Raw genomic sequence first — 26850 nt, 5'->3', positions numbered from 1 at the left:
TGCATTTTATTAGTAATCTTTCTTTTTTCTGCCAAAGGCGTTATTTGCCTGTCCTAAGAGGCTTCCCTGCAAAATATATCTATGATCCCTGGAATGCACCAGAAGGTATCCAAAAGGTAGCCAAATGTTTGATAGGAATTAATTATCCTAAACCAATGGTGAACCATGCTGAGGCAAGCCGTTTGAATATTGAAAGGATGAAACAGATCTATCAGCAGCTTTCACGATATAGAGGACTAGGTATGTTAATAACTGTCTTTGTTTCTTTGGCAGCTGTTTATGTACCTATCTTTGAATTTTATCTTGATCATAATTTAAGAAAATTCTTTTGTCCTTTAGGTCTTCTAGCATCAGTACCTTCTAATCCTAATGGGAATGGAGGCTTCATGGGATATTCTGCAGAAAATATCCCAGGTTGTAGCAGCAGTGGAAGTAAGTGAAAAGGAAATTTCTGCACTTAGTAACATGAAGAGGTTATTAAACAAATATATTTGTTATTGATCCTCACTAACATTTTATAAAAATCTTTGAAGTTAACTTAATAGATTCTTTGTATGCATGCATACATGTGCACTCAGACACATCTCTTCACTCCATTGATGACATTTTAGAGATGGAAAACATCATTCTGTATAATAGATGTTGGGTCAAGTTAAAGCTTTTACAAACTGAGGAGAGCAATTTTAAGGATAAAATGAAACTCAAATGTCATATTTTCAGAATGCTTATTATTTTTTACTCTTTAGGTATACAGCAACTATAAGGTAATTAGTTAAGAAAGTCAGTGGCCCTGTGAACATGGCCAAAAGATTTATTGTACACATGCATAGAGCCCTCTAGTCTTTTTGAACATGAGTTTTTTCTTATAAAGTCTATAGTATTTTTCTGTATAATACGAATTTAGTGACCATGTAAATTCTTATGTGTGATATTAATAATTTCAGGAACTCAGTATGTGTTGGAAATTTGAATAATCATATTAGTTTTTTTGGCTTTGACCAAAAATAGCATGAAGCTCAGTAATTTGATTAAAAAATAGGACAGCATCAGTGAGAATGAGGATTATTAAAAAGTCAAGAAACAACAGATGCTGCTGAGAATGCAGAGAAAAAAGGAGGGTTGTACACTGTTGATGGGAATGTGAATTAGTTCAACCATTGTGGAAGACAGTGTGGTGATTCCTCAAAGATCTAGAAGCAGAGATACCATTTGACTGAGCAATCCCGTTACTGGGTATATACCCAAAGGAATATAAATCATTCTGTTATAAAGATACGTGCACACGTCTGTTCATTGCAGCACTATTCACATTAGCAAAGACATGGAACCAACCTAAATGCCAGTCAATGATAGACTAGATAAAGAAAATGTGGTACATATGTACCACGAAATACTATGCAGCCATAAAAAGGAACAAAATAGTGTTCTTTGCAGGGACATGGATGGAGCTTGTAGCCATTATCCTCAGCAAACTAAGGCAGGAACAGAAAACCACCTTCTGTTCTCACTTGTAAGTGGAAGTAGAATGATGAGAACACATGGATACATGCAGAGAATAACACATACTGGGGCCGGGTACAGTAGCTCACACCTGTATTCCCAGCACTTTGGGAGGCCAAGGTGGGTGGATCACCTGAGGTCGGGAGTTCGAGACCAGCCCCTGACCGACATGGAGAAATCCCCGTCTCTACTAAAAAGACAAAATTGGCCAGGTGTGGTGACGCATGCCTGTAATCCCAGCTACTCGGCAGGCTGAGGCAGGAGAATCGCTTGAACCCGGGAGGCGGAGGTTGCGGTGAGCTGAGATAGCGCCATCGCACTCCAGCCTGGGTAACGAGCAAAACTCCATCTCAGAAACAAAAAACAACAACAAAAACAACAAAACACACGTGCTGGGGTCTGTTGGGGGAGCAGGGGCAGGGAGAGCATTAGGAAGCATAGCTAATATATGCTGGTCTTAATACCTAGGTAATGGGTTAATCTGTGCAGCAAACCACCATGGCACATGTTTTGCCTATGTAACAAACCTGCACATCCTGCACATGTACCCCAGAACTTAAAATAAAAATTGAAGGGAAAAAAAAGAAATCTCTACATATGATAAAAGAGCATAAAATTATATAAACACATTGTATCAGTGTCAATACCTGGTTATATTGTTGTAAAGTCAGATGTTCTAAGTTGATATTAAGAATAAAACCTTTTAAAATTGAACCTTTTGAATTCAGAAATATCCTGCATCCTCATGAAAACAGCATGTATTTTATCCTCCAAGAATTAGTTTTGGGAGACGGGGACAAAAGCACTCACATTTTGACTGCCTACCTTGTGACCAGTAGATACTAAGGGATTTTGCCTACTTTCTCACAATAACCTGGGGAGGAAGTAGTGGGATCTTCATTTTATATTTGGGGAAATAATCCTAGAAAGATTAGGTAACTTAGCTAAGATCCCACAGTTCACAGTAAGTAGTTGAGCTAAGATTCAGATCCAAGTCTGACTAACTCCAAAGGTTGTACTTCTTCCTGCATCACTGGGCCTCCTCTGCAAATGGAATGCCAAATGTGTTTACAAGAGAAAATATTTTATTGCTGGAATGTGATCTACCCAGCAGTCAACAGTTGCCAGTGATGGCAGTATACTTGAGAAATGTTCCTTCTCAGGATCTCCTACAATTTGAATAAACTTCCACAAGATAATCATTTCAAAAGTTCTTTCAGATCTCTTGTTCACTTCACAGCCTGCCTTAGCCCACATATGAGTGAGGGACAGAAGCTCTGTGAAACACTAAGATAACAGGAAGGTAGCAAAGAACTAGGAACCAAGGGCTGGGCTAATGCACAATGATGGCACAAACTGCTTCTTAGACCACTCAAACCTGTGTCCTTTATTTGGAATTATATTCAAAAGCTAATCATGGTAGCGGGTTAAATTGGGACAGTTTTGCTTTGCAGATGTATAAATGTAGGGTAGTGTATTATATAATAGAAGAATTAATAAATCTTGAAATTATTTTAATTGTGTAAATATTTGCCTATAACATAGTTTGTAGCCAGGTTCTTGGAGGCTTTCAAAAGACATGAGACATGAAAAGCTAAGTAGAACTTAAGTCTAAATGGTGATGTGGAGGGAAAACAAAAACAAATGAAAAAGTGATAAATTGTAAGATGCTGCCTCCATGTGCAATATGAGAAAAGGGAGAGATTATTGAGAGCTGAAGGGACTAGAGAAATTTTCTTGAAAGGTGGCAGGATTGAGTAGCATTTGGGTAGCAGATGAAGGAAAAAAACATTTTAGACCTGGAGATGGGAAATTGTGAAAAGACACGACTTGGGCTATGCTATTAATAGTAAGCATTTCTCCCCTCAGGTTTCTGCCCCATTTGAAAGGACTTAAATGCTTCTAAAGCATATCCTTTTATGCCATACACTTATCTTGTCTGTAGGCTTTTATAGTACCTTACAAGGCACGTCAAAGGGCAAAATTCTTTGACTTTTCTTAGTTTTGTTTTGTTTTAATGACTGTGGAACATTCTTAATCTCTGCAACACAAATTGCATTTTTCTCTGCTCATCTTTGTATTTGTGTGTGTGTGCACATGTGCTCAGGAAAGGCATAAACTATATGTAGATATCTTAAAGTACTTCTATTCTTATAATAAAAGACTGTAATATGTTTACTACTGTAGCAATATGTTTTAGTTTTTATTTAACTTTTAGGGTTTTTTTAAATTGTAAAATATCAGTTTGTCGGCATTATTAGTCATGAGGGAAAAGCAGATTAAAACAACTGTGGGATAGTACTTCATACTCACTTAGGGTGAGCAACTGCCACTGATTGCCTGGGATTGAAGTTAATTAAAATGAAAGTAAGTACACAATCTTGTTCAGGCCATAAGGTGTTGACCTATCCACCTGCTCATGGATAGGTCCAGAATGCTCATATTTTTCCATAACCTGGACACACTGATGAAAATGTTTCCCTGAAACATACTTCCCTGTTCTAGCCAACCTATTCTCCTATAATAGTGTTTGTTTCTAAAAGGGTTGATGTGATTGCTCAGTCTAGGTAACTGCCACATAGTCTGTGTCTTCTGCTTGTAGTGTGATTTGAATATTGTTTAACTCATCGGGCAGGCCCTCATTCCCTTATCCTCAAGGAAATATGTTTGGAGGGGCTCTGTGAAAAGCGTGGGGAAAAGGGACAAGAGTCAAGGAAGGATGTCTCTCTCACTCTTGCCCCTATGTTTTACCTTCATGGTCAAGTTTCAAATTGTCATCTAGTAAGGAAATGTTTCTTAGAAAATGATCATCAGTGATTTTGCCTTTGAACTGTCAACATTTCTGTGAGCCTAAATTTAAGTTTTCCTGATTTGAGCATGTGATTTTTGGTTCATAGGAAGATTGAGATTTAGTCTTAAAAGCATATAAATGACCTTAAGTACAAGCACTGAAAGTTGGATTTGTAGTCTTAATAATATATACATCTTGGATTTGATTTTAAGTATTTCTACTGTGTTTTAAATACTAACAGGTTGCTCTCAAGGGAGTGGTATTTTACACTATGCTCATGGCGACAGTCAGCAAACTCAGCTGTTGAAGCAAGGTAAGAATGAAGCATTTGTGCATACTGATCTTCTTCCTTTTCCTGTCTTAAACATATATTTTTTAAATGTGCAGGAAGAAGCTCCATGGGTACTGGTCTCAGTGGTGGGAAACGTCCTAGTCAGGAAGAGGACACACAGAGTATTGGTCCTAAAGTCCAGAGACAGAGCACTAATTAGGTAAATATTTTAGAGCTTTATTTCTTGCTTTAGATTAAGAGTATATAATTAACATAAATTAAGATAATTTCCAAAATGGAGTGAATCTCTATTTTCAAACCAGAAAATCTTGAGGCATTAACTTTTAAGCAATTTTACAAAATCAGTTAATTTTGGCCAAGAGACATGCATCTGTACTGGAGAAATTGTTGCACCAGTTTTATGGTCATCTGAATCAATGCTCTTTAAATTAGAGATGTTTATGATTTTGTGATCAAATTTTTTCTTAGAAAAAGACAACTTTTTTATTTCCTTACTATGTAACTGTGAGTCTGAAACAAAGCGGCCTCTTTGTTTTAGTGGCATTAATATAATCTTTTATGAACTTCCCCAAATCTTTGCCTCTTAAATGTTTATAAATTTCTTTTATCTGTTGTGATGCTTCTAAAATCTAAATTCTTTCCAATTTGGGAATAGGTTAAAATTTTTTTAAATGCTGGCCCTTATTGGAAGTATCAGAAAGCCTTGTCTGCATTCAATTTGATTGGATTTGGGATGTCATTTTGTGATTTAAATTAGTATGAAAAGCATTTATACAGTACATTTGCCAGTTTTTAAAAGTTTTTTGTTTCTTCAATTATCTAATACTGTTTACGTTTTTTATTGCTTAATTTTTTTATGTCACCTAATTAGACTATAAGTATCTTGAAGATAAGATCAATAAACACTCATCACATTTTTGTCATTGAATTCTTTGCAATCAAGCTTTACCTAGTTTTTTTTCCCCCCTTAAATCACAGAAAACATTCAGGAGGAATACTGTTGCAGCTGAAGTTGGTGGGGAGTTCAATACTTTTCAATTAAGTTATTTAAAAATATTCTTCATTGATGGAAAGCAGTTACATATTGAAATATGTTGTTTCTAATGACATTTCTGTGGTTTTAACTTTTAATGAATTTCACAGAGGACAAATGGTAATTTGTATATAAAGAACTTGGCAAGAGAATTTGCTTAATGTAAATATAAATAGTCACAATTAGTATAGACCCATCAATATATTTTGATAATTTTCATGTATGGTAAAAGTTAAAATGACAAATTGATATTCTGATCTAAAACTCAAAGTTTTGAGAGTCAGTGGGAAAAAAGGAGGTTTTTAGACTTTCTTAAAAGACTTTGTTAAAATTTTAGGACAGAATTTTCTTGACGTTGTTTGATCTAACTTTGCACTCTTTGATAATAATGTTTTAGATAATGTGCATAATCTAAATTGGTATTGTAGCCTCTGTTAACACAGTGTGTGTTTTAAACTTTGATGTGAACCTTTTTAGACCCAAACTTGTGGAAGTATCATGTGTTAAGTTCTCTTTGTCTCTGTTTCTTTGTTCATTTATTACTAAAATGACCTTGTTATTAAAGTATATGCAAATATGAATCTTGTGTACTTGGTGGTTTTTTGTTTTTTTTTTCTTTTTTGGTAAGGGAGAGAGTATTGCTATATGATACATGGTTACAAATTACAAAGAGATTCTATAAACCACATCACCATTTTGAATGAAGTAACAGCTACCATATGTTAAAGTTAAACAGTATTTTCAAAATTATATGCAAGAAAATGTAAAACTAAAGGGATTTTTTTTCAAGTAATGGCATTTGTAACCATAAGTCAGGCAGTATGGGCTAGCAATCAATAGAGTGAGCTCTAGTCAAATGCCCGATTCTGCCATTCATTAGCTTTGAGGTCTTGAGCAAGTTTAACCTTCTGTGTCTTCTTTCTTCTTATCTATAAAATGGGGATGAGGGTAGTATCTGCTTTATAGTCCAGTTCCATGTAAAATACTTATGAGCTGGCATGTGATAGGGTACTCAATGTTAGCTGCAGGGCTGCCACGCTGTCTCACCCCTGGCGTGTACAGTGCACAGTCTGCAGAGCTGTATGCCACAGCTCTGGTTAGCCACCATTATTTTTATTACTATTGCTGTTATCCCTTTAATGTTCTCTAGTAGGTTAGTTCTTGCCATTCTGAATTATAACCAGTGGCTTTTCATTTTCCCATCGTTAGTCATGATAGATATTTAGTATGATAATTATATTTAAAGATAACTGAAGATAAAGTTGAGTAAAAATACAGAAACAATAACATTTTAGATGATATGCGTTTTTTAAAATATCCTGGATAGTGAATGAACAATTAAATGCCATTACTGAGGCTAGGTGTGGTGGCTCACGCCTATAATCCCAGCACTTTTGGAGGCTGAGGTGGGAGGATCACACAAGCCCAAGAAGTCAAGGCTGCAGTGAGCTATGATTATGCCACTGTACTCCAGCCTGGGTAGAGCAAGACCTCATCTGAACTGGGTGTGGTGGCTCATGCCTGTAATCCCAACACTTTGTGGGGTTGAGGCTGGAGGATCACTTAAAGCCAGGAGTTTGAGACCAGCCCTGGAGATTTAGCAAGACTCCTTCTCTATTTTTAAAAAATCAACGTAAAAGTAAAAAGTAAAGAAGACCAGGTACAGTGGCTCATGCCTGTAATTCTAGCACTTTAGGAGACTGAAGCAGGAGAATCACTTGAGACCTGGAGTTTAAGATTAGCCTGAACAACATCTTGGGACCCCATCTCTACAAAAGAAGACAACAAATATATTAGCCAGGTGTGGTGGTGTGCACTATGGTCCCAGCTACTTGGGAGGCTGAGGTGGGAGGATGGCTTGATCTGGGGGGTTTGAGGCTGCAGTGAACTATGATTGCACCCACTGCACTCCAACCTGGATGACAGGGTGAGACCTTGTCTCGGGGTGGGGTGGTGGTGGGAAATCCATTACTGAGAAAAAGAAGATGAAAAAATCCTGTGCTTTATCATTCTTTTTTCACCACTGTTAAAGTGAGGTAATATTTTAATTGTTTTTTTATGGTAACTACCTCACATCCTACTCTTTGGACCTGGTTGTACAGTGCAGAGTTGAGAAATTCTTAGGCCTGAGATTTACCATCATCATACAAGAGGTCAGAGATTCAGTTTTGTTGTTGTTGTTTTGAGACAGAGTCTCACTCTGTCGCCCAGGCTGGAGTGCAGTGTCACAATCTTGGCTCACTGCAGCCTCTGCCTCCTGGGTTCAAGCGATTCTCCTGCCTCAGCCTCCCAAGTAGCTGGCACTACAGGCACGTGTCGTCACACACGGCTAATTTTTTGTATTTTTTAGTAGAGATGGGGTTTCACCATGTTAGCCAGGATGGTCTCGATCGCCTGACCTTGTGATCTGTCAGCATCGGCCTCCCAAAGTGCTGGGATTACAGGCATGAGCCACCGTGCCTGGCCAAAGATTCAGTTTTAATGTGAATAAATAAACCTTTCAGTAAAAGACTATTTCAGCATAAGCACTGGTATGCTATTTATAAATAATGTAAGAGGACTTTTTTTTTTTTTTTGATTAGGGAGTTTTTTGGAAAGTTTTTTCAGTTTGGTGTAAATAGTGGTCAAAAAGAATCACTAAAAGGGAAAGAAAAGGCATCGATCATCGTGCCCTACTTGAGCAGATACACTATGTTCGAATACAGTATTCTCCCCCTAACTAGAAATCCTACTTGTGGTTGAGGGATTTAAGACATTTTACTCATTCGGCAAATGCTTCTATTCTTACTGCCAAAAACTGTACTGACAACTTGGAAAATTATATTGAGAGAACCAGGATTTTGAATGAACCTGTGCAAAGTCCTTACGGTTTTCATATTTGCTTAAAATAAATTAGTAAATTTGAGATATAAAAGACTACCAGTATTTTTAATGCATCCCTTACAAGCTAGAAATTTCAGGATCTTCTCACAATTCAAATGTGTTTGTAATTTTCTTGTACATAATGTGCATAATTATAAGTTATTTTCCCCTTTTCATTCAAGGTTTTTTTTCCGATTATATGGCCCTAGAAATGCACTGTTTAAATATTTGGGCTGGAAAAAACTTTGAGTAGCATTTATTTAATACAGTTGGAATAGCTGATTTGTCAGTTTCAAGTTTTGATTACAATGGACGGGGTCATATGTATTGTAATTCCTCACACAATTACGTGGAGCCCTAATACAAGCTTCCGGCACCCTGGTGCACATTTCTGCTCCGTCCCTCCTGACCAGTGATGGCAGCTTGCAGTTCTAAGTCCTGAGTTTACATTCTTTAACTTCCTTTTCTGTATCCTAATTTCCTTTTCCTAAGTACAAATGACTCACTTTGGATAGTCTGGACCCCAAATCGTTTTATTTCAGGAAAAAGTATGCAATAAATCTATGCATAATAGAGTTTTTATATTCAGATAACTCAGGGGTTGCTGGACAAACACCCCCCAGCTGTACACTTGAGTTGCTCAGATCGTTCTAGAATATCCTAGAGATCAGAGGTGATCTTGAGGAGCCAGGATTCTTGGTGCTACTCTGTGGAATTCAAAATGCATGTGTGAGCACCTCTCAGTAAAGCCTGTTGCGCCTAAACTGCATACTGAGACTAGACTCAAAGATTTTAGTTAACATTTCCTGAGTTCCTACTGTGTGCCGAGCATTGTTCACAGAAAAATAATCAGTAGCCTCAAGGAATTTACTCCACAGGGTGTGAGGGCAGTCTAAGTGCCAGTGCCACCGATTACGGCAGAACTGCAGTGTGCTATGAACACCTGACAGCAGGGACCTCCAGCTGGGAAAACCAGTTTTTCTGACTCCAACTCCACACAAACAGAACCACCAGGCCCAGGTCAGGGCACCCTGTCCTCGATAACACGTAACTCTAGGTGTGATTAGTCACATCATTAGTTGTTGGTATCTCTGCCCTCCACTAGAATATAAGCTCCATAAGGACAAGGAATGTGTTTTATTCCCCCTCTACTCATTGCTGTTTCAATATGCTTTGCGCTTAACAGGCCTACCATAAATACTTGTTTTTTGGATGGAGAAACGTGAAAATAAATGAGAGAGACATTGAGCCTGGCTTTAAGGAGAAATCAACGTGTTTAGGGTATGAGATTGGGCATCACCGGTAATAATTAGAATGGAAACCACTTGGCAGTTTATCAGAAAAGGCGAATATTTAGGTGAAGGTGGCAAGGAGGGGGAGAACGGAGAATGGCTTTTAAAGACGAATCAGTCGCTAACTGCTGGGGTAGGGTGGGGGCGGGGAAGAGTTTGGATGTGTTTCAAAGAATTTGGGTTTTTTTTAAACATTTCTTTTGTAAGTTGGTTCTTTACCTAATTGAATTATTTTGGGAACTGTGATTGGTTCTATCTTAAAGATATAGCGGTTTCTGTTACTTCTTTTTTTCTTACATTTTCTAAGTGTCAAAGCTACTGGAACTCCGCTTCCTAAAATGCTAAGGAAAGGGTGTGAAAATGCCAGATGCCGCCGCCGGCACAGTCTCCGCTCCCCGGAAAGCCGATTCCCACTCCCACTCGCCCTTGTGGTGCGGGGAGGGACGCGTAGTTGTGTCCTGCGCTCTGACTGGCTGCGCTGGGACGTGGGGGCGTGTCTGCGGGGGGGGGGGTGTCATCTCCCGAGACCTGATTGGCCATGGGCGAAGGGGCTGGTGGCCTGGTTGAAGCTGCCGAGGACTGTCGGGAGCTTCTTGGGACCGAGGACCCAGACCCAGGCTCCAGGCCTCAGCGGGACGGCGGACCGTGGGGAGGCTGACCGGAGAGAGAGGGAAGGACGGGGCCTGGCCCCCGGGACTCCCTGTGCCTTGCTTGGAGCTGACGCCAACGGGTGAGTCGCCCTCTTCCTCTGCTCTCTTCCTCACCTGCGGCGCCGTGGCGGAGGTCACGGTCCGCAAAACCCCACACATCACCAGACGCTCAGCTCAGCCTGCCAGGTTTCTCTGGAAAAGCGGAGGCCCTACAGTGAATGTGCGGCCTTTTGATCGGTCCCGGAGATGATCTTCCGAGGACCCTCGTTTTTCCTTGCTTATAAACGTTGGTCAGTTTGAGACTGGCAGCAGGGCATACGTGTTATGAAAGAGGAACTCTACTGAAACCAGTGGTGGTGTAGAGAAGATCATACTAACCATAACTGTGTGTATTACGGAAGTGAATTTCACTCCTCAAAAATGCTTAAGAAACAAGCATCCTAGAACAGCCCACGTTGTGATTTAACAAACATTTACCAAAAGCATTACTTTATGTGGGGGCACAGGGATAAGAGCAGGACTCTGGAGCCAAACTGTGGGGTTTGAATCCAAATTCTGCCTTTTTTTTTTTTTTTTTTTTTTTTTAGCTAAGCAACCTTGGGGAAGTTCCTTTACTTGCGTCTGTTTCCTCAATTTAAAATGGGTTGTTGTGATGATTTAATGATTTAGTATATGTGAAGAGTTTTCTGCATATTTTAAGTGATTTGTGGTATTAACTCATTTGATCTTTGCAGTCACCCAGGAGATAGTGTCACCATTTTCCTGATGCCAAACTGAGGCTCAGAGAGGTGAAGTAACTTCCTCAATTCTCAGCACAACTGTTGTCCAGGAATCAGGCAGTCTGTCTCTGGTAACCCAGTTTTACCCACTGCATTAATTTACTGCATCCATTTGTTCACTTGTTTCACCTGACAAATACTGATTTTGTCTCTGTGTGGAACAAGTTCTTTGCTGGGTGCAGGGAATAAAGCAGAACACCGTTCAGTTCCTGCCTTCCCAACGCTTGTAAATCTAGTGCAAGTTGTTCATGGCCGGGCTGCAGGGTGTCCATGAATCCTGCTAAAATCATTTGCGAAATGTTGTGAGTGTGGGTCTTTTCTTCTGGAAAGAGAGTCTGTGACTCTCAGGTTCTAAGTTGATCTGTGATCCAAATGGAGGGATGAAGAAGTGTTGGTTTAGCAGACCTGTGCCTAGTATGCCTGATACACAGCTTGAACTTCAAACAAAGAGCAACACAATTCCTACTGGTTGGAAGAATAAAGAACTTATAAGAGCATGATAAGTGCTGCAGTAGAGTCCGGAGCAGGGTGCTGTGGAAGAGCACACAGAAGGCCACCTGCCCAGGAATGCCTCCTAGAGGCAGTGAAGGCAGCTGGGTGAAGGGTAGGGAAGTAGTTCATTGGAACACTGTGGTGACCAGTCTCTGTCCATGTGGAGTGTTGAGACAGAAACAATACACGAACAGCTGCAGCTGTTGTACCACTTGTGCACAAGTGTAGAAGAAGTCCATGGTGCCATGAAATCCTATAATGAGGACAAGAGGCTTCATGTATTCATGAAGGTTAGAAAAGTTTCCTTGAGAAAGTAACACTTAGGCCTAAGAGTTGGAGCATTTTGGGCATGGAATCTGACCCACAGTCTTCAAAGACCACATGGTAGAAACCAGTAGAGCACCAGGGACTGACAGGAAGCAAATGCAGCTGGTGCAGGAGAGGGAAATGGGAATTAGGGTGGTAGCAGAGCCCAAAGAGGCCTTGTAGCCTGGCAAGGCATTTCTATGTTTTATTTTATTTTGTCTTTATCCTAAAATGCTATTGGAAAGTTTATTGCAGGGAGCTGACAAGATCACATGTTGAGAAGAAGTTGGAAAGAATCCCAAGTGGATCAACTGAATATCTGGATGAGGACAAGATCTGTGGGGAGAGACTGTAAGGTAAGAAGAAGAGAGGTCTAGAACCAAGCCTTGAAGGTGAGCTTGCACGGGAGACAGAGGGTGGCCAGAAGTATAGAAAGGGAGAAGAATCAAAAAAGTGAGGTGTCCAGGAAGTCAAATGAGAGAATATTTCAAGGAAAAAGTGGTCAGCTCTGCTAAAAGCTGCAGAAGTCAAAAGAGATAAGGAAGGTTGGGTGTGGTGGCTCATGGCTTGTGATAGTCCTTTTTCACGCTGCTGATAAAGACATACCCAAGACTGGGCAGTTTACAAAAGCAAGAGGTTTAATGGACTTACAGTGCCACGTGGTTGGGGAGACCTCACAATCATGGCAGAAGGTGAAAGGCAAATCTCATATCGTGACAGACAAGAGAAGAGAATGAGAGCCCAGTGAAAGGGGTTTCCCCTTATCAAACCATCAGATCTCATGAGGTTTACTCACTACCATGAGAACAGTGTGGGGGGAACCACCCCCATGGTTTAATTATCTTCCACTGGGTTCCTCCCACAACACAAGGGAATTATGGGAGCTACAATTCAAGATGAGATTTGGGTGGGGACACAGCCAAACCATATCACGCCTGTAATCTCAACACTTTGGGATGCCAAGGTGGGCAGATCGCTTGAGTTCAGGAGTTCAAGAGCAGCCTGGAAACATGGTGAAACCCCATCTCTACAAAAAAAGAGATAAGAATGAAAACTACTCATTGGCTGTAACCACATGGAAATTATCTTTATTGCAAGCTATATAAGTAGAAGAGGAAATGGAGAGAAAGAAGGATCTGCAAGAGTTAGCTGAGGGGAAGAGAGAGATAGGGTTTGGGCAGGGAAAGGAAGAGCAGTGGAGAGAGATAGGGTTTGGGCAAGGAGAGGAAGAGCAGTGGAGTGATGGCTGGAGCATCAGAGGAGGATACACCTGAAGGAGCGAACACTTGAGAAAGAAGGACTTGAGAGTTCTCAGGCCAGAGAGGCTGGGCTCAGCATAGGAGCAGGAATGACCCTGGATAATGAAAGCTGTGATTGTAGGGAAGGGGAACTAGTGATAGGTTTATGTCTGCTGAGAGGAGCTGCTTTCCTTTCTTTGTACAGATAGGAGGCCAGGGCACTGGTTGTGAGTGAAGGTGGGTATGGAGGTAGGCGGGAAGCTAGAGGTCTGAGTTGAGAAGATTTGAGATAGTTGGTGGGAAGGGTGGAAGAGTGAGTCAACCAGAGCTTGTTTGAGGATGGTCTGGCAGGGGGAGACAAGTATGTAGCAAAAACCAGAAATAAACCTCTTGGCCCCACTGAGGAACTGCAAAGAAGGGGTATGAGGATGGAGGCTAATTAGAGTCAAAAGCTACATTTAACATATGATAAAGGAGGCATCATAAGTCATGGGGAAGGAAAGGATTGTTCAGAAAATGGTACTTGGAGAGAAGTAAACTATTGATAAAATCTATTTAGATTCTCAGCTCACACCCAGAAATTTCAAATGAACTTAAGGAGCTAAGTTTTAAAATTCAAACAAAAATATGGGAGGAAATATGGATGAATTTTTGCTGATCATCTGGTACTTAAAAGCAGTAAGGATCATCAAGGAAAACTTCCCTGACCTTCCTTTGACCACGTGAAATTACCTGCTTTGTTCTAACAGATGCTGTAATATGAACTTTAATAATAATATGCTAAATGAAATAAGCTAGACACAAAAGACAATTATTATATGACCCCACATATAAGAAGTACCTAGAATAGACAAATTCATAGAGACAGAAAGTAAAATAGAGGTAACTGGTGTCTGGAGGGAAGACGGTATGGAGAGTTATTGTTTAATGGGCACAGAGACAGAGTTGGTGTTTGCGATAGTGGTCATGGTGGTACAACACTGTGAATGTACTTTAAGCCACTGAATGGTACACTTGAAAATGGTTTAAATGGTAAATTTTTTTGTTATTTATATCTTACCACAATTAAAAAAGGGGCTACTTTGGTATGCTAAAATATACCATCAACAACTGAAAATGAGCTGAAGAAAATATTGTATTTTCAAAAATGAGATTGTATTTCTTAATTCATAGAGTTTATACAAGTCAATTTTTAAAAAGCAGAACGATTGCAGTTTTACAAGTCAGGAATGGTTGATTCGCAAAAGGAAATAAAGGTGAAGAAAATAGTTTGATTATGAAAACATCACCCTCATGAATAATAAAAAGAAGTTGAATTAGTGTTATATCATTTTCACATATCAAAATAAAATTGATGAGAGAATCACTCATACTGCTTGTGAGAATGTCAACTGAGATGGTTTTTCCGACAGGAAATTTAGCAACTTTGCTTTCCCAGTGTTCACATATCTCCTCTTCAGTCAGGAAATCTACTTCTAGGAATTCATCCTAAAGGAAAAGCATATGAAATGTGGACATTTATTCAGCATATAGCAAAAATTACAAATAGCCTAAATGCTCAATATAAGGAATGAATTACAAAATAATAATATATCCATCCCATATACCAAGCACTCATCTTAAATGTTTACAGAGCATTTTTGATACCACGGTTAGATACTTACTATGAATAAAATAGAAGCAGAAAAATAAATCAGATACATATGTATGTATTATGTGTTCATTACATAGGAGTCACAACATTCATACTTTTCACTTTCATAGTCAGCTGTGTTTGCTCATCAGAGACGAAGCAAGACAGATTTACTGGTAAAGATGACTCACCTGAACACATCATAGTTCATAGCCAACTACTTCATCTGTGTGGTGTCTGCATAAGAGATTTTCAAGAAAAATTCTGAGTCTTTGTAATTTTCACTTTATAGGCTGAATTCAGAACCTAAGTCCCATGTGTAGGGAAGGTACCACACAGGAGACCAGAAATACACTATCTTTCAGCAAGTCCAGCACAGCCAGGAGTTCCTTGGGGTTGGAACAGATCCTGTTCTCTGGCTAAGCACTAGATCTGCAGTTGGCTTGGTTGGGGGTTACATTATACAGAATGACAGATCTTTAAACATTAGAACAACATTGACCATGGCAAAGTGCACTCATTGACAGAGGCTCCTGCAGAGGAACAGCAGCTGTCTGCATTTTCTGCTTCCTCCAGGCTGAACTGTGATGTGTTCAGGTCACATATCATCATGTATGCCAAAATATGTACAGTTGTCTTTGGGTCATGGGGATCGTGAAAGACTTTTTCCACTTCCTTATACTTTTCAGAAGTTGGCAACTTTTCCACATTGAATGTGCATTGCTTTTATAAGCAGTTATTTTGGGAAATAGCATTTAAAATCCATTCTTTAGGCCGGGCACGGTGGCTCACACCTGTAATCCCAACATTTTGGGAGGCTGAGGTGGGTGGACCACTTGAGCTCAGGAGTTCCAGACCAGCCTGGGCAACATGGCAAAACCCTGTCTCTACAAAAAGTACAAAAATTAGCGAGGCATGGTGGCTCATGGCTGTAGTCCCATCTACTCAGGAGGCTGAGGCTGGAGAATCACCTGAGCCCAGAAAGCAGAGGTTGTGCAGTGAGCCGAGATCACACCACTGTACTCCATCCAGCCTGGGTGACAGAGTGAGACCCTGTCTCTAAAATAAATAAATAAATACATTTTTTGGTTTTCAGTTCTCTTTGTAAATAATCTGTCTAAAATACAATTTAAAGTCATACTACTACAAGACTTTTAGCTCCAGAAATTTTTCTCTGTACCAGGCATTGTGCAAAGTACTTGACATGCATTTTAACCCTTACAGTTTTCCTGTAAGGCTTAGATTCTGTTCTCTCCATTTCACAGATTGCTGCTAGTAATACTCATTGAATAGTTAGTGTGAGGCGCTATTCTAATTACTGCTGTCTTGTTTTATCTGAGGCTAGCTTACACAAGGCTGCCCCATAAGCTAGAGCCAGGATTGGGTGTGGGTGGTTGGCAGCAGCCCATGCTCCTCCCCCGTGGTACAGAGGTGCAGCCTGAGCTTGTGGGGTCACACAACAGGGAGTGGGGAGTGGGATCCCAGCCCCGATCTGCCTGTGCTTCATCATGCTGTGCCTCCTCCTTCCTGTCAAAGTTGATGGCCTTCTTACAAAGTTTTTAAAATAATAATTTCATCTTGGCTAGCAGTATTAGGACTATTATCTGAAGAAAATTCTGGTTGAACCACTAAGAGTAAAACAAGCTATGGCTTCAATTATTTTAGTCTCCATAGGCGCTCACAGTGAGCTAAACCAAAATGGGAAACCAAAATGGAAAGGGTATTACCTAATTTTCCTAACAGAATAATTATTTATTTGGATTAGTTAAGACAGGGCTGAAAGTGAAGAGTCCCCAGCATATATGGCAAGGGCGTTTAAATTAGAGTCAGGGATTGGAAATGGCTGCTTTCTGCTTTTCTTCCAGACCTATAAAGAGTGAGGGAAGGCTGCCAACAGGCTAAATTGACCCGCACTATACACTTTTGTGGCAAGGCTAAGACACTTACAACACTCTCAGGTACTAAAACAAACCAGATGTATTTTCATTACCAGAGACAAAAGAAATAGCGGTGAAGGAGTTCATTATGCTCATTATGCCACTCTTAACATACTGACCATTTTGAATTAAAGGCACCTGAAAAATATCATGTGTAAGATCTGACCTGTTTCTTAAAAACAGATAAAATTCCCATGTGAGAGACACCCTCCCTACACCAAAAGGAGTAACATCCTTAACCTCAAGGATGAGAAATTGATACCAAAACATTTCTGCACCGTCCTTATTAAAATAACTTATCTTTTAGACCTCCCCATGTAATTCAGTTGCTTCTTCACAGCTTTCTATTTTTTGTGCAACTCAGTACATAAATAACTGACTCTAACTGCTTCTTTGGGTCTCTGATTCCTTATGAGGGATCCCATGCCACGTAAACTTGTATTAAATAAAGTTTATGGCCGGGGGCGGGGGCCCACGCCTGTAATTCCAGCATTTTGGGAGGCCGAGACGGGCAGATCATGAGGTCAAGAGATCGAGACCATCCTGGCCAACATGGTGAAACCCCATCTCTACTAAAAATACAAAAATTAGCTGGGCGTGATGGTGCACACTTGTAATCCCAGCTACTCGGGAGGCTGAGGCAGGAGAATCACTTGAACCCAGGAGGTGGAGGTTGCAGTGAGCCGAGATCGCACCACTGCATTCCAGCTGGGCAACAGAGAGAGACTGTCTCAAAATAAATAAAGTTTAAAAAAATAAAGTTTATGTTTTTCTCCTGTTAATGTATCTTATGTCTAATTCTCGGGTCCTGTCACGACCCTAAGAAGATGGAGGTGTTTTGCTGCCCCTACAGAGGCAAAGACTGTTAATGTATCAGACACAGTATAGCCATCTCAAGATACCTAAAGATGTCAAGTGGATAGCTTATTACACTGTTCTGAAAGTACAGTCACTTTTCCACAGCTGACCTGGTTTTCCATGGCACCATGGGAACAGCCACGTGGCATTTTTTCATTTTACCCAGCTAGGGATTACTGGTGCCCGCCACCACACCCTGCTAATTTTTGTATTTTTAGTAGAGATGGGGTTTCACCATGTTGGCCAAGCTGGTCTCAAACTCCTGACCTCAGGTGATCCGCCCACCTTAGCCTCCCAAAGTGCTGGAATTACAACTTATTCTAATTCTGGAATTTATAAAAGGTAAGCGCGCGATCGATTTGTTCACATATTCTAAAAAAAAAAAAAAAAAAAAAAAAAAAATTTCCCACATTTAAAATAAAATTGGCCCATTTTGGTGATGAGTTTTACAGATCAAAATATTTAAAATGTATAAAATATAACAGGATAAATACAGCAAATGTAGAAGAAATTAAGATGAGATGACCCCTTTCCTGCCCCCCTCTTCCCCCTTTAAATATCTGCTTCCACTAAACATCAACTTAATAATATAAAACATTTTTTAATAAACCATGTTTGTGTGTGTGTGCATAATACAGCCCTCCTAAAAGAAAAACAGTTGTGGAAAAGGGAATTTGTATGAAAATAACATTTGAGGTCTGTCAACCTTTGAACTCTTTGGTCTTGCTGCTCTTCTGTAAAATGGAAGTAACTCAACAGTATATTTACAAAATGTAAGATGTCAAAGTTGTGGAGAAGTGTATTACAATTCAAGTATTTAGGAGGATTTTTGTTTTGGTTTTTTTTTTTGCGGAGTTTCACTCTTGTTGCCCAATCTGGAGTGCAATGGCACAATCTCGGCTCACTGCAACCTCCGGCTCCTGGGTTCAAGCAATCCTTATTTAGGAGGATTTAAAAAAATATTCCACATGAGTAGTTTTCTTGTCTAATTTAAATCCACTTTATTTCCAGACGTTGTAAACAGCTCAAATTTGTAAGTGTATGTATTCTGAAAGTCAACACCCTTATACTAAAAACCTTTATTCTTTTTACAGATAGAATGAGTCCATTTAAGTCCCAGGACGGTGGAAAGTAACTAGTGGATTGCAGCCATGTTGTGGAAGCTGCTGCTGAGATCCCAGTCCTGCAGGCTGTGTTCTTTCAAAAAGATGCAATCACCTCCAAAATACAGACCTTTCTTAGCATGCTTCACCTATACAACTGATAGACAGTCGAGCAAAGAAAATACAAGAACAGTGGAAAAGCTCTATAAATTTTCAGTTGACATCAGGAAAATTCGCAGATTAAAAGGATGGGTACTTTTAGAGGATAAAACCTATGTTGAAGAAATTGCGAGTATTTTACAAGAACTAGGTGCCGATGAGACTGCTGTAGCCAGTATTTTGGAACGCTGCCCGGAAGCAATTGTCTGTAGTCCAACCGCTGTTAACACCCAGAGAAAACTCTGGCAGTTGGTCTGCAAAAATGAGGAAGAGTTAATCAAGTTAATAGAGCAGTTTCCAGAATCTTTCTTTACTATTAAAGACCAAGAAAACCAGAAGCTGAATGTTCAGTTCTTTCAAGAGTTGGAACTGAAAAATGTGGTCATTAGCAGACTTTTGACTACTGCATCTAATGTTTTTCATAATCCTGTTGAGAAGAATAAGCAAATGGTAAGAATTCTCCAAGAGAGTTATCTAGATGTAGGTGGCTCTGAGGCCAACATGAAAGTTTGGCTACTAAAATTGTTAAGCCAAAACCCATTTATTTTGTTAAATTCTCCCGCAGCTATAAAGGAAACACTAGAATTTCTCCAGGAGCAAGGTTTCACAAGCTTTGAAATTCTCCAGCTTCTGTCCAAACTCAAAGGATTTCTTTTTCAACTTTGCCCAAGAAGTATACAGAATAGTATTTCCTTCTCTAAAAATGTTTTTAAATGCACAGATCATGACCTGAAGCAATTAGTTTTGAAATGTCCAGCCCTTTTATATTATTCTGTTCCAGTTTTAGAAGACAGAATGCAAGGATTATTGAGAGAAGGAATTTCCATAGCTCAAATAAGAGAGACGCCAATGGTTCTTGAATTAACACCACAGATAGTACAGTACAGGATAAGGAAATTGAATTCCTTAGGCTACAGAATAAAGGATGGACATCTAGCAAATCTAAATGGATCAAAAAAAGAGTTTGAAGCTAATTTTGGCAAAATTCAGGCCAAAAAAGTAAGGCCATTATTTAACCCTGTGGCACCATTAAATGTTGAAGAATGACATACTGACTGATGTTGCTTCTTTCTAGCAGTGCAGGGTGAAACTAACTAGCAAAGACAAAAATTCAGGCAGTTTGTAGGCACCAGTAATTTAAGAACCTGCTTAGCTTCTGGGTTGCATTTGAGTTATCTCTAAATAGATAAATTCTGACTCATTTGCCATATTATAAAATATAAATTGTATGTTTTAATAAATAAAGTTGGTAACTTTTACCTTAAACCATTATTTCAAAAACTCATGTACTATTAAATGGCATATCAGTGTGATACTTTATAAGTGAATCACTTCTAAGAAATGGACAAGTGCTTAATTCAAGGTATGGATACATTTTTATTCATACAGCACACTTCATCTTAGGATGCAAATCCAGTCTTTCTCACTACTAGCCATGAAACATCACTCTACTGTAGTCCGAATTCCGTAGCTTAGTGTTACGTGAACTATCAGCAAACTTCTATACCTTTTTTCTTTTTTTTGGAGAAAAGTTCATCTTGTGTTTAGAATAAATGACTGTCTTTGAGAACCAAGTATTACTCATCCAAAAAGAAGAGTTGGAGCCTATTTGTGTGGTCAGTTTGTTTAGGATTGACCATTATGGTAACTCTTATAAAACACCATGCACATTCATTACTTTCCTCATTTTACACATGAGGAAACTGAAGCTGAGAGAGGCCACTCAGCTGCCAAATGGCAGAGTCCAGGTTTATTACCTGGGCTCCGACTTCTGTTCAAACCTTGTGAACTGGAAGGATTACTTATGAATTGACATAAGAGAAGTCACCCCTACCTGACAGGCCAAAAGGAGTAAGTACTAACAACAAATTCGGGGACATGTATGAAAACCTCTCCATAAAATGTTCTAATTCAAAATTTTCTAATTTATATACATTTGAAATAAATGGAGCTTTTTAGAAAACATTCTGAAAATCCAGGTCTGCCTGTAAGGGAAAGTGGGTGATGGTTAGTACTAATTTTAGGGGTGGCGTTTCAAGTTTCCATTTCTGAACCTTGTTCCAAGATAAACATACCCAGATAAAGAACTGACTCACTTTCAGCTGTGAAGTCTGAACTTTGTAACAAATGCACAGCCAAACGACTGACAACATCTGTGCACTATTTGTACATGGCTTAAATATAATGAAAAAATTATGAAAAATGCAGGCAGTATCCTCACTCTTCACTCCTTCAGCAAATGCAAGTAACCCTTACTATCCACATCTGTTCGCCTCCTAGAGGGAGCTCTGTATATAAGTGCTTTACGATTCTAAAAGTACCATTGTTCACTGTTATACGGATGAGGAGACTCAGGGTAAGTCACCTACCCAAGGTCATGCAGGAATGTTTGTTCAAGAATAGCAGCTAGTACAGTTAGAGCAGGGTCGAGTGGTTGGGAGAGTGGCACAAGAGGAGAGAGGCGGCACAGGTCCATGTAAGGAGCAGAATCTCATTTGAAGTGTGATGGGAAACCGTTGGAGAGTTTTTAGTTTATGCTTCTTGTCCTGACATAAAGTGTCAGTGGCATTCTTGCTCTTTCACTCTTAAGTGTCTCAGTTGGGAAGACATTGTATGTGATATGGTTACCTTGGTAGTTAGATGTCAATTTTGAGATGCCTACTAGACATCCTAGGAGGAATGTCAAACAGGCAAATGGCTAAGTCTGGAGTTGAGTTTCAGTCAGAACTGAAAATACATATTTGGGGATCATCTGCCTATCTATGATATTTAAAACCATGGCTCTAGATTAGACTGCCTGGGGGGGGAAAAAAAGTGCAGATTTGGAGTAGGGTAGTTGGCCAAGCCTGGAAAAAGACTGGTCAAAGCAAGAAATTGGTCACAGGAAGAAACAAGGACATGGTCACTAATAATGAAGCCACTGAAGGGTCAACTAAGATAAAGAGAAGTGACGAATGGGTTTGGCAAAAAGGAAATAATTGGTTCACACTATAGAGTGATTCTGGGCGAGGCACTGTGGCTCACACCTGTAATCCCAACACTTTGGGAAGCCAAGCAGGAGAATCACTTGAGACCAGGAGTTTGAGACCACCCCGGGCAACACAGTGAGATCCTGTCTCTATAAAAAATGTTTAAAAATGTTTTAAATCAGTCTGGTGTGGTGGCACACACCTCTAGTCCTAGCTACTTGGTAGGGTGAGGTGGGAGGATGGCTTGGGCCCAGAAGATCAAGGCTGCAGTGAGCTATGTTCGTACCACTGCACTGCAGCCTGGGCGACATCGAGCGTGAAAGCAAACATACAATAAAAGGGCATATTAGAAAGTTTGAGTGGCTACATGTACTTTGTGGCCATTAATTTAAAAGGAGACTAGTCAATACAGCAGCAAAATTTAAGTGCTCAGATCTAGGCACGGAGAACCAGAGGTAGTTACAGTTATAGAAATACATTTGTAGCTTACTCTAACTTGAAAAGATTACATTCTTAATCAATTATGCAGTATACTGACTTTATTTTCCCTTGGGGCCCATTCCATTGCTTTTGGCTTTTGAACCTCTGAAATTGTTCTGCTTTGCCTTTTTTTTCCATTCATATGTTCTAACTCAGATCTTCCTATGAAACAATTTTAAAAATTCAAAATCAGTAACATAGCAGGGGGAGATATCCTTCCATTAAACACTAGAGTCAAATTCGGCTTCCTCTGTGAAAAAAGGCTCTTTAACAAAATTAGATTTTCTTCAATTTGTGTAAAATCACACTAAATTCATTGCTGTAGCAAAATGTGGTCACCGAAGTAAATATGATCACCTGAAAGACTTCCGGTAAGCTGCAAGTCAGACAGCCTGGTCAATCAAGCATACAGGCCGCACTGAATGTCAACACTAGAATAAAGGCCTAGTTACTGAGTAGCCCCATTTCTGTTCCTGGACATAAGCTGGAGAAGTTTGACCTACACTAATTCAAAAGTGATATGGAAAATTCAACTAACATTGAAAGTTAGCCTGTTCTGTATTTGTAAGAGAATAACGATACTTCCTTCATAAGGCCCTCATGCTGATTAAATGAGAAGTATGGACACTACCTGGCAGGTATGCAGATACCCAGTAAATATCAATTTTCTACACTCCTCCCCACCCCTTTTAGTCATTTCTTTCCAGTGAGATGTCTAAGTTGGTTCCACAGCTACTTAGAACAGAGAGAAGTGCTCCCTGCTTTATAATCCCTCCATCAGTTTTCAAACTTTGTTGTACACGAGAATTACCCAGAGAGGTTGTTAAAATGCAGTCCTGGGCCCCACCTTGCAGAGATTTGGCAACTTGGGGTAAAACCTAGAAATCTATACTCTTAATCTTTATTAGAGTTGCTTAAAATATATTTGTATTTCATGGTTGTGTCAGCATCAAAATACATGTTTGTACATTACTATCAAAAAAATTTTAAATTAGCTACAGCACTTTCTGAACTGCAATGTAACTAAAAATGGTAAGATCACCCTGTTTTAAAGTTTCCTTTATTTCTGTAGATCTTTATGAAACATTCCATCTTTTGCAGATCATAGTGCTTTATTAACAAATTCATGTGTTCTTTTCCCATCCCTTTAATACAAAAAAAATTATTCATCAGTTATTTTCATCTGACATTTCACTAAGTACAGAATGCATAATGTCAACATATTAGATCAGCCATTCAAGTGGGTCACATAAGTTTATCCTCATTGTGCCAAATACCCACTCAAAGGATAAGCTGAATAACAGATGCCTCCAGGTGTATACACTAACCTGAATTTCTTGATGTGAACTAGTCCTGTGTAACAGGTCAAATTGCTAGTCTTTCTAAGTAAACTAAAAGAGACTGAAGTGTACAACTGTACATACATATCATCAAATGGTAAGTTCATTTCAACAAGAACCTCTATAACTAACTGTACATTTGTACAGTTTTCTGCTATCATGGCAAAAGCCCCTCTGAACAAAGTTATAGTTTAGAATTTAAAACAATTTTGATGAGACAAAATGTACCGGGTGGCTTTTCTGTAGCAGAAATTAATTACAACCATTTTTCCTCAAGCAATTTTAAAGACAGGCAAAGTTGAAAATAAATATGCATAGAGTAAACAAAATGTCTATACTGAGAAATTCAGATACAAAGCACAGTGGAGTCTACAACTGTAGAAGTTAGAAATACAAACTAGCAATGAAGCAATAATTTCTTCCAAATAGCAGGAAACAAGTTCTCCAATACCATTATTTAGATAATTATTTAGTGCTCACCTATTGATTTTGGAGAATTTTTTAATCCCGTTTGCTGATTACAACATTTGACCAGAATCCCAACAAATACCTTAAATCATACTGCATGAAATAAATGACCATTTAATTCCTGATTAGTTGAACTCCTTAATGACTTCAGTTTTGTATATAATAGAAAGGTTCAAGAACCTTTGTAGATTTGCTTACAATTGCTGCTGGTATTTATGAAAGCTTTTAAAAATGATGTTATATTCTTATCCATTTGTTGATTCCACATTAATGTAATTCTCTTAAGTATTTTATAAACAATTAAGTCTTGGGTGTTAGAATGGTCTGTTTCAAATTTTCAGGCATGCTATCTTGACTGACTTACTGCAAGGTATCACCCCCCTTTCCTCCCCTCCACTATGAAAAAAAAAAAGTTGGCAGAATGGAGACAAATTTTCAGATTTAAGTATAAAGAAATTTAAGATTTTCCCAGGCTTGGAGTATAATCCTTGGTTGACAGGAATGCCAAGTATATATGCCAATTGTTAAATGTTTATGAAATTAAACATGAAACAAAAAGAAAATGAATTCCAGCTAAATCATACTGAGAAGGAATGAGACATGAGACATATTAATAAGATACGACACATTTATCATCCATAATCAAACACTTCAAATCCCTGACTGAAATGGGCTTGAAAAATGATATAAACTCTACAGCTGCTTTAAAGGACTATAAGATAACATGTTTTAAAGCCTACATAAACCATTGAAGCATTTTATACATTTTATATTCAAAACTAATCTATGGAGCTCATTTCATTCCATTTAAAATAGTAAGTCCTCACATATTTGTGGTTACTTTTACCGTGTTTTTAAAAAAGGAGTACTGCTAATAATTTAAGACATCCTAAAGACAGAATAGGTGTAAAGGCTTCCTTTTTATATTTTGGGTGTTTTAGGTAATTTTTAAGAACTTAAATTATTTGTTCCTCCTTAATAACTCTTGCAAAATACCTTCTGACCAGTAAGTAAATGTTCCTTAGGCACTGTGAGGTGTATTAATGATGAAGCATGAACCCAGGCTGAGAAGTGTACAATTTAATTTTAACTACTGCCAGCACAGTTAACAAGCACTGTCTTATCCACTGACAGCAGGAAATGCCTTTACCGCACTACTCCTGAGATTCTAAAGAGGGAAAACTAATTTCACAAACAACCTTTAAAAGAATCCATAGATGACTCTAAGAACAGCACATATTCAGGGTATTAGAAAAGATGTTTTCTTTTTTAAGGCATCAATGATTAAAATAATAAAACGCATGTTTACTAACAAAAGATGGTTAACATTATCATAAAACCATTTATCTTTTCTTTTTAAACTTCTCTAATTCCTGCTAATTTTGCCAGCTTAAATAAGAAATGAATGCCACTTGGCCTAATCAACTATGGTTATAAAAAACTAAGACATCTGAAACTATTAGGCACATCAAAGGTACGGCTTATGTAATTCAAGGTTCCCTTCTTAAGGGGCAGGTGAGTTACCTCGCACATTATACATATGGAACTGTGAAGATCATCTACTAAATTCAACTTTCACATTTTTAGTAAAACTGAAAGACTTATAGTAAATATTCAAACATACCATATCTTCAGTTACAACTGAGTAAGTGTAACATTTTACCAGATAAAAAGCTGGAACTTAAGTATGAGAAACCTTCATATACTGTGCTTGTATTGGTCTCTTCTTTTTAGATGAAAGCCAGTCATCAATACTTTCAACACAGCAGTTTAGAAGATAAACGTCCAAAACAGTTGACTTGGTTGTAGTCCATAATTTAGCAATTCAATGCCACTGGCATTATAGTGCTGTGGAGCACAAGTGTATCTCCATATTTTAGTCAGATTTGTCTTTCTTCTTTCCTGTTAAGGGCACTTTGTTTACAACAGCAGACCCAACAGCTGTAACACCTCCAGCCACAGCAGATACACCCCCTTTCACCAGCCCTATTCCCACGGAAGGCACAGTTGTAACAGCTGTTTTGGTCACTTCCAGACTCTTTCCACCAATCCAAGCCACACCACCAATGGTGGCACCAACAGCTCCCTTTGTAACACTGAAGATACCCCCAGTCACACGGGACAACATGCCTGGTTGCTGCTGTGGGTGATCTTTCACTGAACCTAGATGAGAGAAAATATCATGAGACAATCAAATATAAGTCTTTAAAAGAGCAGTACACATCATTAAGTAACCTAAGACTTCCTCACAATGAGGAGGTTGATTTGATAAGGCCAACCACACCAATTCAAAGACATTGAAGAGCTCTTCCTTCAGGGTATAGTTGTACATGTTTTTACAACATCTTGGTCTAATGCTAAGTCTTAGTATCTATGAGAAGAAATGCTTTAGAGACTAGACAACTTTTGTAAAACAGAATCCTATTTTAAATGTTTCCTTGATTTACGGTTTTGTTAACAAATAACCTTTATTTTACATCCTAAAAGGAAGATGAAAAAATAAAAAGATAAACTATATTTGGCCTTCATTTCCTTGATAGAATTTCATCAATCATTACCAAAACAATCTTCTTTGTAAAAGCAGTAGTTTTCAAGGTATGGTCTGGGACCACTGCAGATGCCGAAGACCATTTCAGGGGTCTACAAGGTAAAACTATTTTCATAATAT

General features: G+C 38.9%; 3 protein-coding genes across 11 annotated transcripts in view; 2 read left to right on the top strand and 1 right to left on the bottom strand.

Moving 5' to 3' along the window:
* CRY1 (cryptochrome circadian regulator 1) overlaps positions 1–9861 on the top strand; it is a 117316-nt gene extending 107455 nt beyond the window's left edge. Inside the window, exons 9-13 of one of the 2 annotated variants that reach the window (XM_017888270.1) lie at positions 38–240; positions 340–432; positions 4533–4604; positions 4679–4782; positions 9665–9861. In XM_017888270.1, the coding sequence (XP_017743759.1) occupies positions 38–240; positions 340–432; positions 4533–4604; positions 4679–4782 (472 nt within the window). In that variant the 3' untranslated portion in view covers positions 9665–9861. Of the gene's footprint in view, positions 1–37; positions 241–339; positions 433–4532; positions 4605–4678; positions 4783–5561; positions 6198–9664 lie in introns of those variants that run through there. The other variant, XM_017888269.1, reaches the window with a different exon arrangement.
* A 437-nt stretch (positions 9862–10298) lies between these two features.
* Positions 10299–20239, top strand: MTERF2 (mitochondrial transcription termination factor 2). 5 transcript variants are annotated; one of them, XM_017888265.1, is made up of 4 exons: positions 10299–10500; positions 11155–11208; positions 12253–12353; positions 18758–19974. In XM_017888265.1, exon 4 carries the CDS (start codon positions 18815–18817, stop codon positions 19970–19972), a length of 1158 nt encoding a protein of 385 aa, XP_017743754.1. In that variant the 5' UTR covers positions 10299–10500; positions 11155–11208; positions 12253–12353; positions 18758–18814; the 3' UTR covers positions 19973–19974. The 5 variants fall into 5 exon arrangements, with proteins under 5 accessions (XP_017743754.1, XP_017743753.1, XP_017743752.1 ...); XM_017888264.1 differs by having other exon boundaries at positions 11155–11270; XM_017888263.1 differs by lacking the exon at positions 11155–11208 and having other exon boundaries at positions 18758–20239.
* LOC108539513 (uncharacterized) overlaps positions 18640–26850 on the bottom strand; it is a 26268-nt gene continuing 18057 nt past the window's right edge. For 2 of the 4 annotated variants that reach the window (XM_017888267.1, XM_017888268.1), the window contains one exon: positions 23416–26345. In XM_017888267.1, the coding sequence (XP_017743756.1) occupies positions 26337–26345 (9 nt within the window). In that variant the 3' untranslated portion in view covers positions 23416–26336. Of the gene's footprint in view, positions 19180–23415; positions 26346–26850 lie in introns of those variants that run through there. The other 2 variants (XR_001888400.1, XR_001888401.1) reach the window with 2 other exon arrangements.

This window comes from Rhinopithecus bieti, unplaced genomic scaffold (assembly GCF_001698545.2).
Source record: "Rhinopithecus bieti isolate Rb0 unplaced genomic scaffold, ASM169854v2 scaffold_17930, whole genome shotgun sequence".
NCBI lineage: Eukaryota > Metazoa > Chordata > Mammalia > Primates > Cercopithecidae > Rhinopithecus > Rhinopithecus bieti.
Note: the sequence above shows the minus strand (reverse complement) of the source record. Positions and strands in the feature narration are given on the sequence as shown.